The sequence below is a fragment of the Thunnus thynnus genome, chromosome 24, assembly GCF_963924715.1.
Source record: "Thunnus thynnus chromosome 24, fThuThy2.1, whole genome shotgun sequence".
NCBI lineage: Eukaryota > Metazoa > Chordata > Actinopteri > Scombriformes > Scombridae > Thunnus > Thunnus thynnus.
The window spans coordinates 19,933,594-19,945,370 of record NC_089540.1 but is presented as its reverse complement, the minus strand read 5'-3'; the positions used below and the strand labels follow the sequence as shown (position 1 = coordinate 19,945,370).

General features: G+C 41.5%; 1 protein-coding gene and 1 long non-coding RNA gene across 3 annotated transcripts in view; one reads left to right on the top strand and one right to left on the bottom strand.

The window, feature by feature from the left end:
* Positions 1-396, top strand: part of LOC137177501 (uncharacterized) — a 14,067-nt gene extending 13,671 nt beyond the window's left edge. For both annotated transcript variants that reach the window (XR_010926135.1, XR_010926136.1), the window contains 2 exons: positions 60-135; positions 308-396. This is a non-coding gene — a long non-coding RNA (uncharacterized lncRNA). The remainder of the gene's footprint in view (positions 1-59; positions 136-307) is intronic.
* Positions 1-9,014, bottom strand: part of LOC137177469 (adenylate cyclase type 8-like) — a 14,339-nt gene extending 5,325 nt beyond the window's left edge. The window contains exons 1-15 of the mRNA XM_067583808.1: positions 8,519-9,014; positions 8,196-8,393; positions 7,263-7,502; positions 6,662-6,890; positions 6,306-6,455; positions 5,643-5,773; positions 4,452-4,563; positions 3,778-3,905; positions 3,539-3,697; positions 2,311-2,545; positions 2,039-2,224; positions 1,847-1,947; positions 848-1,049; positions 292-393; positions 43-170 (exon numbers count right to left, since the gene is read on the bottom strand). Of these exons, the coding sequence (XP_067439909.1) occupies positions 43-170; positions 292-393; positions 848-1,049; positions 1,847-1,947; positions 2,039-2,224; positions 2,311-2,545; positions 3,539-3,697; positions 3,778-3,905; positions 4,452-4,563; positions 5,643-5,773; positions 6,306-6,455; positions 6,662-6,890; positions 7,263-7,502; positions 8,196-8,393; positions 8,519-8,763 (2,546 nt within the window). The 5' untranslated portion in view covers positions 8,764-9,014. The remainder of the gene's footprint in view (positions 1-42; positions 171-291; positions 394-847; positions 1,050-1,846; positions 1,948-2,038; positions 2,225-2,310; positions 2,546-3,538; positions 3,698-3,777; positions 3,906-4,451; positions 4,564-5,642; positions 5,774-6,305; positions 6,456-6,661; positions 6,891-7,262; positions 7,503-8,195; positions 8,394-8,518) is intronic.
* Positions 9,015-11,777: the final 2,763 nt, after the last annotated feature.

Below are 11,777 nucleotides of genomic sequence, written 5' to 3'. Positions count from 1 at the left end.
GGTCTGGTTGTGCTCACCGAGAGTGATCTGTTTGTATCTCACCTGTGTGTCTCTATCAGGTAGGTGTAGAGGGCGGCGGCCAGCAGCAGGGCGGCGAGCTTCAACACACAGCTCAGCCTGAGGAACACCGCACAGGTAACCATGGCAACCACGCCGCTCAGCACCATGTACTGCGCACAAGGAGGATCGACGGTTATATCAGCCGTGCGGAGACGGCGCGGTCACGTGTGTTTGTTTTGTTCACCTCTGGATGCGTGCAGATGTTGATGTTTGTGTGTTTGTTTTGTTCACCTCTGGATGCGTGCAGATGTTGATGTCGGGCCAGGCGGAGGTGGGCGGAGCCAACACTGAGTCACTGCTGTTGATGTGCGTTTGTGACGAGTCACACCACAGCTGGAGGAGGAAAGACGAGAACATCAGAACCTTCCCCACAGGAGAGTCTTGTTGCCAGATGTGATTGACAGAGCAACTTTTTGGGCAACTTTCCCGCTGGGGTTCCTTACAAAGTTCAGGAAATTATTCTTGTTAACTGGGAAACTTAACGGAGAATCTGATGGTCAAATTTTCTGGTGAGTTGCTTTAAAATATTTTGTAATTGTTACTTTTGGGCAATTCTGAAAAATTTCCCCAATGCCAAAGTTGACAGTGATGCCATTCACACATCACTCTTGTTGCCAGAAGTGATGACAAGGGCAACTTTTTGGGCAACTTGACAAGTTTAAGCACACAAAGGAACTTTATTGGCAATCTGATGGGCAACTTTTTGGGTGTCGTTTCTTTTAAATGTTTAAAACAACAGGAACTTCCATGAAAACAGGAAAAGCAGCAACAACGTCATCAGACTCACGATGTCCGAGGAGGCGACTCCGAAGTTGACGGTGATGGCGGTGAGCGTGAGCAGAGTGCGGGCGTTCTTGGTTTCGTGAATCCAGCAGCAGAGTGACTGCAGGGGGGCGGGGCAACGCTTAAACTCCTCCCCCAGAGTCAGCAGCAGGAGCAGGAGGTGAACGCTGCCGCCGACCACGAACTGAGCCACCATCGGACACCACCTGACCAGACAGACGGAGGGTTAATACATATGTAGGTGGACAGGAAGACAGACAGGTAGACAGACAGGTAGACAGACAGGAAGACAGACAGGTAGAGGGACAGGTCGACAGACAGGTAGGTGGACAGGTAAGTGGACAGGTAGACAGACAGGTAGACAGACAGGTAGAGGGACAGGTAGACAGACAGGTAGGTGGACAGGTAGACAGATAGGTAGACAGACAGGTAGAGGGACAGGTAGACAGATAGGTAGACAGACAGGTAGAGGGACAGGTAGACAGACAGGTAGACAGACAGGTAGGTGGACAGGTAGGTGGACAGGTAGACAGACAGGTAGACAGACAGGTAGGTGGACAGGTAGACAGACAGGTAGACAGACAGGTAGGTGAACAGGTAGACAGAAAGGTAGGTGGACAGGTAGACAGACAGGTAGACAGACAGGTAGGTGAACAGGTAGACAGACAGGTAGACGGACAGGTGGACAGACAGGTGGACAGACAGGTAGACAGACAGGTAGACAGACAGGTAGGTGAACAGGTAGACAGACAGGTAGACGGACAGGTGGACAGACAGGTGGACAGACAGGTAGACAGACAGGTAGACAGACAGGTAGACAGACAGGTAGGTGAACAGGTAGACAGACAGGTAGGTGAACAGGTAGACAGACAGGTAGGTGAACAGGTAGACAGACAGGTAGGTGGACAGGTAGACAGACAGGTAGACAGACAGGTAGGTAGACAGGTAGGTGGACAGGTAGACAGACAGGTAGACAGACAGACAGGTAGACAGACAGGTGTACCGAGGGGCGGGGATTAGCACTTGGACGGCCATCAGCAGCAGCAGCAGGATGAAAGAACAAACCATGTTGGATTTGAAGAGTTCGTCTCTCATCTGTGAGAACTGAGAGACAAAAACAGGACGACAAACAGTCACCAGATCGCCCGCTACACCTGAACTTAGCCCCGCCCCCTACAGGAAGTCCAGGTGTTACCTTTCCCTCCATGTGGGAGTCCTTGAACACCTGGGAGAAGGTGGTGATGTGCTCTTTTCTCATTCGCTCGCTGCTCCGGACCTCCATGGCCTCACGAATCCTCTTGTTGACCTCCCGCAACCCTGACTGCTGCGCCGCCTGATTGGGCAGCTGTGTCAGCGAGCCGTTGGTGAAAGTGGCGAGGATCTACAGGACGCCAGAGGAGAAGGAGAAAAGGTCACAAAAGTTTTCCCCAAACCTCAAACTATCTGCAAGTGTTCCATCGTCCTTACAAAGTTCATTCCCAGGATGTCACCGAACGGCAGCTCGGCGCTCCACGTCGTCATCTCGTCGTAACTCGGGCGCCGTGCCCTCGGTGGCACCGCCTCTTCCCGTTGCGCCGGGCGGATCAGGAACGTGTCGATGTTGTGTCTCCGTAGAAACGCGCTGCGCTCCCGGCCGAGCCCCGCCTCCGTCTCGTAGATCCCGCCCAGGTAGTCGAGAGTGGCCCGCGAGATGTGAATCCGCCTGAGAGGACGACAGGAAGTCACGACTCAAGAACGTGCTCCGCGTTGTCAAAAGATGCTAACAATTAAAAATGTTAAATGTTGAAATATACGGTCATTGATTTGCTTTAGCCTGTTAATCAGTATAATTATTCAAGCGGGAAGCTCCGCGTCTGAAAGTGAAGCCGATGCAGAAGTGACTTAAACCTGCATTCTCTCTAACGACCAGCAGGGGGCGACTCTACTGGATCCTACAAGAAGTCTGACTGTATAAAAGTCTACGAGAAAATGACCCTTCATCTCACCTGATTTATTACATTAGTGAACACTTTCCTAATGAGTTTATGGTCTCAGTCGCTAGTTTCAAGTCTTCGATACAGCGGTTTTGTAAATTTTGACCCATTTAAAGTAAAATAGCCTTTGGGGCGGGGCTACCTCGTGATTGACATATTGCTACCACAGCAGTGCGTGAGGTGCTGTAGATGGACCCTGTGGAGCTCCATGATCTCATCCAAATATGGTCACTTCTCATCACTTCTGGCTCCAAAAAAAACGAGACGGTGATGGTCAAACTCAAAGCTTCAAACCAATAGGTGACATCACCATGGCTACGTCCATTATCTTTATATAGTCTATGTAATTATTAAATGAGGGAATGTTGGATAACACTTTTGTAAAGATAGGATATACAGTATTTAGATTTTGTAAGGTAAAATTGGGGATTTGGCGGCCATATTAGACATTTTGTGATTCTATTTAAATTATGGGACATTTTTGTAAATGAGGAGTTTCCTTAAGTGAGGAATATTTGTTGGGTCAAGACAATTTTGTCGAGAGTGGATATTTTTATAATGTGAATATATCTTGTAAGGTGAGTTTTTGTAAAGTAATACTTCCTCTCTTCTTCATGGGCCCGTCTGAACGCCAGGACGAGTATCGAAGGTTACTAAAAAGCTTCAGGTCTATGAGAACATATATATTATCAGACATTATTAAAAACATGTGTGTGTCTGACCCCGGCACTCCTGTAGCCTCCAGACTGTTGGCGATGTCGACGTCCCAGCTCCAGATGTCAAACTGCCACTTCTGAAGACCCAAAACGCCACAAAGAACCGAACCAGAGTGGACGCCGATCCGCATGTCGACCTCCTGTTGCAGCTCCCGACGAACGTACCTGTTATAGATCAAACCCACGTCTCTAGAGAGTGTATATATGTCATATATATGTTTTTACGTGTGTGTGTGTGTGTTTACCGTATAGTGCTGATCATACTGAGGCCCATCTCCACACAGCAGCGGGCGTGGCCTCTCTGAGGCTCCGGGACTCCCGACACACAGTAATAACAATCACCAAGGATCTTAATACGCAAACACTGATGCTCCTAAACACACACAGGAAAACACTCATGATGATTTATAGCTGAATCACAAACAAACCTGATACATCCTAATGTTAAAGTTTCTACTACAGAAATAGAACTAAGAAACAAACATCTACTGAAGCTAAAACCCAAAACCACCACATGGATGTAGATCCAAAGTTTAAAATGAAAACTGAGAGTCGAATTTAAAACTAAACATTAATACGACTAAACTGCTACTAAAAGTAAAGAGATAAGAAGTCTGAAAAAAAAAGAAACTAATTTGTAGAGTTATCAAACTAAAATGTCAAAATTAAAAAAGATAAAACTTCTACACAAAAATCTTTAGAAACTTAAATAACAAAACTGTTATTTGAACCAAGAAACTTACACTTTAAACGTGAAATAAAAATAAAACCTAAGTTAAAAATTAAAAACTATTAAAAAACTTGAAACTGAAAACCTAAAATCTAAACCTTTACCTGTAGAAAACTAGCTCATACAAACATAAGGATAATATTATAAAAGTAAATATGAACATCCCGGAGGTTGCCATGGTGATCTGACCTCAGCCAGCTTATCAAAGCGACCGAACAGCTCGTTTAGAGTTCTAACGAGATCCTGAGCCGACAGGATCAGAGACAGGGAGGTGAAGCCGATGATGTCTGCAAACAAGATGCTGTGGAGACGAAAAAAAATCATTATCATTAACATCACAATTATGAGAAAAAAGATGATTTTCAAAATAAAAGTCAGATAATAAAAATAAAACTAGCTAAAACTACAGATAAAAAGTTACATTTTTTTGAGAAAAGGTAAAAATGTTGTGATTAAAGTCAGAAGTTAAACATGTTGTCTGTTAATATAAACTTGAGGTTTTCTAAATGAGTAAATATAATGTTTTTGCATTATTGTGTAAGTTTAGAAAAGGCCTGATTAAAGACATTATTAAGAAAACGTTTTGTAAATTGAACACTGTTTTTCTGTTTTATTTTGTGAAAAAAAGACACTTCTGTTGAGTAAAACTGGTAAAATATTTTGTAAAATAAAGACTTTTTGTGAAGAATATTTTTGAAATTGATGACATTTTTGTAAATTACAGGACATTTCTTTAAGCTTATTTAAGTGAACTTAATCATTGCAAAGTAATGACATTTTTGTGTTTAAAGACAAAATTTGTAAATTGAAGACAATTTTTGTAAAGTGCAGATATTTTAAATGAGAACATTTTGTAATTTTTTAAAATTAAATTTTTCTTAAGTGAGTTTTTGTTGTTGATCTTGTTAAATAAAGATACTTTTCTTACATAAAGACATATTTTTTAGACCATTTTATAAAGTAAAGTTGGGGATTTGGCAGCCGTATTGTACATTTGCATAAAGTAGGTTTATTTTTGTTAAATCGTTGTAAAGTAATGATGTTTTTGTAAATTAGGATATTAAAGACACTTTTGGTAAAGTTATGATATTTTTAGTGAGGATATTCTTGTAAATTGAACACAGTTTTTTTTAAATGATAACATTTTTTTAAGTTGAGGCGTGTCTAAAGAAACTTAAAGCTACATTCAACGTCCAGCAGACACGGAACAACATGATCATCCCATTGACACTGTCAGTAACGGCTTGCGGGGTTCCTCAGGGATCTATTATTGATCCTTTATATTTTAACTGTACCATCAGACTGTTTACTTCAGGCCTTTTAGCTGCCAGATGGTCTTTTCTGTTTGCTGCCTGCCAGGTACTGTGTCATGTGACGTACCTGACATCTTTGTAGTGGTGGATGTAGATCTTCTGGAACTGCTGAGGCAGCAGATATTCATCCATGGTGGCCATGTCAGTGATCATCTCCAGAACCAAGAAGCGAGGCAGGATGGACATCACCAGACGCTCCTGGATAGATGGATAGATTTTAAGTTATTAGTCATAGAATAAACATTAAATCGCTTTAATCTTGTCCATCTATGTACTGTGTGTAGAAACAAAACATCAAACTTGTAAACTCTGGATTTATGAACTTGTTTGAATTGGAAACTTGCAAACGTGGCTCATCGTGTAGAGAGGAGATGTGAGGACAAAGGAACTTTATCAAATAATGTCATTTTGAGGAGATGCAACTACTCATGACGCACATCTAGAGTGTCCTCTAATGTCTCATAACTCAGTTATATATACATGTCTACCTGTCTGTGCTTCTCTACCTGTCTGTGCTTCTCTACCTGTCTGTGGTTCTCTACCTGTCTGTGCTTCTCTACCTGTCTGTGGTTCTCTACCTGTCTGTGGTTCTCTACCTGTCTGTGGTTCTCTCTCTACCTGTCTGTGGTTCTCTACCTGTCTGTGGTTCTCTACCTGTCTGTGGTTCTCTCTCTACCTGTCTGTGGTTCTCTACCTGTCTGTGGTTCTCTACCTGTCTGTGGTTCTCTACCTGTCTGTGGTTCTCTCTCTCCAGCCGGACTCGTCCCTCGATGCAGCGCCGGGTCTCCAGGAAGGCCTGCCTCTGCGTGCGGTCAGACAGGTAGTGGATGAACAGACCTGCAGTGTTCATGCTGAGGTACAGCAACGCCTTCGCCAACACCTGGATGCAAACACACACACAACTTACTCTGATGGGAAAAACTCTGACTGGCTGGTTTACAGGAAGAAAGAAATGGACAAAAGAAATCACAGAAACAAGGAAGCAAGAGAGGAATAAAGAAAAAGACTGAAAAAGAAAGAAATACAGGAAGGACACAAGAAAGAAAGAAAGAAAGAAAGAAGGAGAAAGGAAGGACCATGTCAAACCTTTCTGACAAAGGTGTGGTCACCGTGGTGACAGCAGACATCCAACAGGAGGTGCAGCATAGAGGTGGTTGCCCCGGCGACGATGGACCACAGCAGGGGGAGGGGCAGAAGGGTGTAGGTGGAGAAGAGCGTGAAGAAGACGTACCAGGATTGATCGTTCCCCCCCCGATTGAACGCGCCCACCAACACCTGCACCGTCTGAGACAACCAGCTGACCACAGACAGGTACCTGAGACACAGACAGACACCTGAGACACAGACAGACACCTGAGACACAGACAGACACCTGAGACACAGACAGTACAGACACAAACACCTGAGACACTGACAGACACCTGAGACACAGACAGACACCTGAGACACAGACAGACACCTGAGACACAGACAGGTACCTGAGACACAGACAGTACAGACACAAACACCTGAGACACAGACAGAACAGACACAGACACCTGAGACACAGACAGGTACCTGAGACACAGACAGTACAGACACAAACACCTGAGACACAGACAGAGACAAAGTAAGGTAGAGTGAAGATGTGGTCGCTGTAGCAACTGCTGACATCACGTTCCATCTCTGACTACATTTCCCAGCATACCTCAGCCACTGCGGCGATGACATCACCTCCCTCCTGGTCAGCGCCAGCACGCAGATCCCCGTCCACAGGAGGACCGACAGGCCAGCCAGCCAATCAGAGGCCACGCTCCCCCAGCCCAGCGGCCATGTTAGCAGTGAGACCAGCAGGCGGGTCAGGATGTCGATCAGGTTTGTGACGACCAGCGAGGTTCTTCTCTGACCCGAAGAGAACTGCTGATACAGCTGCTCCAAGTCTGGAGACCTGAGATCAATCAGTTTAATCAGATTCATGATCAATATGTGTAAAGACATGTAGAGTTGTACATGTGTTGCTCTAGTCAGTGTATAAATGTGTATGTATGAAAATTCTGAATTAAAAAACTTTTGTATTTAAAAAAAATACAAAATTTTACAAAGTAAAACTTTAATCTAAATTTTTTTTAAAAAAATATTTGACAATTTTTTTTAAATCTATAAATATTTTTTATTGTTTATCTTTAAATTACATTCGTTTTAAAGAGTTTAAAAAATATATAATATCAATATTATATGAAAAATAAAAATATTATTTATAATATTTTATTCATTGTATACAATTGATAAAAAATGATTAATTAATAAACTAATAAAGATGTTTTTCAGGATTTAAAGTTAAACTTTTGATGAAAGAACGAAAAAATGCTCTTTTTTGTAAATTTTATTTTAATTAATCATCTGGTTGTTCTTTTTATTAAATTTACAAAAAAGTATTTTTTTTTAAAATGACAAAAAGTTTTTCACAGAGTAGAAATCCTATGAAATCATGAACATGAAATTAAACTGAACAAAAACAAAAAGTTAACAAAAACATCCTGTTTGAGTCGACCAGACGAATTTAAACATTAACTCATAAAGAAATTTAAGTTTTGAGAAACAAACATGAAATAATCGTGTGTTTTTGTGTGTATCTCTGTACTTGAATGTGTGTTGCAGAGCAGGAATGAAGACGCCTCGAACTGTCAGTCCCCACGACACAAAGAAGTCGGCGTCACTGAGCGATTCGTGTTTGGCCTTCATTGCCGCGGTGATCTTCGGTGTCGCCGGGTGGATACGAGCCGCAGACGATCGACGCTTCTGCCAGAACGCTCCTCGTGACGCCTTACTGCGGATCTGCCTGTAAGACGGAGGTCGGGGAAAAGAAAGATCACACAAGAAAAGAAAACTTTTAAGCTTCAAGACGTGTTGTGAAATAAACAAAAAAGTCTGATAAAAAAGTTTGTTGATGACATCACTCTCCACCTGTTGATGTCGGCGATGTAGGCGTCGGTGACGGTGATGCAGTGGCGGCCCCTCTCCATGCCGCCGGCGAGCTGCAGTGAGTACAGGTTGTGCTGGTCGATGATGTTTCTGACGGCATTTTTCCACAGCAGCTGTTTCCTTCTCAGGCCAGATGTGGGGTTTATGTTGGTGCTGAAGGTGATGTCACTGGTCTGCCGCGCCGCCTCACAGTTGCCGTTCTTCATCACGGCACCATGGTCGTCCATGGTTACGAGAGCGGTGACGCCCTCCTCCTCTGAGACCTGATTGGTGGAGGAAGTGTAGTGAAATAAACTTCACATAAACTTCAGTTATTGATTGATGAACAAAGTGACGTTTGTTGTTTTTAATGTAACTTCAGAGAACATGAACGAGTGACGATAAACTACAAACTGTTTACTGTAAATAGAATTGTGTCTTTATTTGAAATGGTTTTATATTAGAGACAGTTGCACAATGTATATATCTGTGCAGATATATTATGGGCCAGTAAATGAGAAAATTTAGTTGTTGTTATTGTTCCAAGAATTTAATTTTGACAGATAATTACATTTTTTTTAAATTGGAATTTTAAGGAAATTTTTAGGTGTAAAAAAACACCATTTGACAAAAAAGCTTTAAATTTATAAACATGTTTTTATTGTTTATCTTTTATAATGTGTGAAACTTTGAAAAAATGTTTTGTAAAAGTAAAAAAAAATGCATTTTTTAAAATGGTTAAAAAATTTAATACATTTTTGAGACTAAACAATTGTTAACCTTTTTTATAATGTTTAAATATAAATACTTTATATTTTAGAAATTTTAGACAATTGATTAAAAAAATATAAATAATCAGTAAAATAATGAGATGTTTTTCAGGATTTCTTCAGAAAAGGTTAAATCAACTTCTGAGGCTTTTAATTTGGAACACCTGCAGGAAGTTAAAAAGTGTTTGAAAAAACCGCAAAGTAGAGCGTTTTTTACCCAGCATTTATTAGAACGCAGGTTTGTTGGTACTGACCATAGGCTGTATAAGAAGCCTTGAGTTTGCATTTTGACCGTCGCCATCTTGGATTTTTGGAGCCAAAAGTGACTGTATTTGGTCGAGAGGGTGGTGCTGACACTAATGCTAGCTGCTAGCTTGGTTAGCACGGTGCATTTACAGTCTATGGTTAACTATGATCATGCTAATGCTAATTTTTGCTAGCAAAAAACAGGCTTAAAACCATTCACACTAAATGTACTTACAAGAAAAACTGAACATCAGACTCCTTAGAGGGTCTTTTAGTTCAACCAAACACTGAGCAAGACTTTTTTAGGCAACTAAAACGTTACTATTAACTTTCATGAACTGAAAACACTGAAATAGCGACGGCTACAGCTACGCCTGTACTCTGTGAATCTGGGGTTGCGCCATGGTTACGTTACCTAACCAACGTTGTCGCTGTGGTAGCGACTTGCCATCCTTAATTATGCATAACTTTAAACCGTAATAAAATTTAAAGAGGTGAGTTATATTAAAATTCAGTCCCCCGTACAGTTGTCATGAACGTGGACATCTATGGGGATTGACCAAGCAGCAAACTCCGGGCTGTAAAATGAAGCCAAAAACTGCAGTTTCTTGAACGGCCACTTGAGGCTCCAAAAGCGAGTCAATCCCCATAGACCCCCATGTTAAAATGTCCAACTTTACAGCAGAAATAAACATGTTTACAGCCTGGTACAAACAACGGTTTTGGTCTCTGTAGCTAATTTCCTCTTTCATGACAACTGTACGGAGGTGAATTTTTATATAACTCACCTGTTTAAATTTAATTAATCCGTAAAGTTATGCATAATGAAGGACATGGCTGCTTTGAGTGACAGGTCCGCCAGCCGCTAGGTGGCTTGTTTCAGCCGTTCGGCCCCGCCTCTTTGCCCATTTTTGATTGGCTGGGAGTTAGGCGGCGTCATGCACTGCTAAGATGGCGACGGCTGGAGCGGCTCGCTTTGAGCTTCAAAACCGCTCTTCAGAAACCAACGAGTGACGTCACGGTAACTACGTCCATATTTTTATACAGTCTATGGAGATTGACTCGCTTTTGGAGCCTCAAGTGGACGTTCAAGGAACTGCAGTTTTGACACTGACGCTTCATTTTTCAGCCCCTAAAGTTGCCGTTTGGTACCAACTAGGACTCTGACTATAATTTGAGAAGTTTCTGATTTAAGGAACTTATTTTACTTATTTTTAAAAACTATTTTGTGACACTAATTAGTTGTTTTTGGCAGTTTGGTGGTTTTGTTTGATGACTGAGATCACAGACTGAAGCCAGCAGGATAAACCTCTCAGGTCATGCCGTGCTGTAAACGTTGATGTCCAGCTGATCAGATTGACTCAGACTGCTGGCCCGGGGTTATTCTCTGTTTCCAGGGCTAATCCAATCAGGTCACAGCACAGTGACCTGCTAGTTCCTCAATGACTCCTGACGGCAGCAGAGCAGCAAGTTAATGAATGGAAGGAAACTTTCAACTCCTCGTTGATCATTTTTCCATAATTTTACAAAACTAAGATTATAAACAAGCACATTGATTGAAGTTTGTTTTAATAATGATTTACAGAGAGAAATGTTTATGTTTGTGATTAATTTATCAAGTATTTGGGAGGTTTGGGTTCGTTCAGACCAATAGTCACTGTGCCAAAAATTAAATTAATACGATTTATATCTCTTTGTGTTTACATCAGACATTCCCTCCAGGATTTCACAATTTTTTGTGATTATTGCAGCCAAAAATGTTTGATTTTGCAGCAGCTTTTCTCAAAAGTTGCGATACAGTGTTTTATGTTCTTGTCTTGCAGCAAAATTGCAGGAATCAGGAAAAACTGCGAGCAAAGGAAAATAATGTTTGTTTTAAAGTGAAGAGTCATATGTAATGACTTCCTGGATAAAAAGCATCCCGTAGATCACAGAAACAAACATATTTCAGCTCTAATGTTTAATGTATTTTCTGAACATGAGAACCATGAGGACTCAAAGTTCTATAAAAAACTTTCAGCTCAACATTAAACCAAATAAAATCATCAATAATGCCATTAAAATAAATCCATCAATATTAAAATATTGTTTCATTTCCAAAGCTGACGCTGCTTTCTTCTGACTCACTGAATCAAACCTCATTTGAGAACATTTGGGAACATTTGGGAACATTTGGGAACATTTGAGAACATTTGGGAACATTTAAGAACATTTGGGAACATTTGGGAACATTTGAGAACATTTGG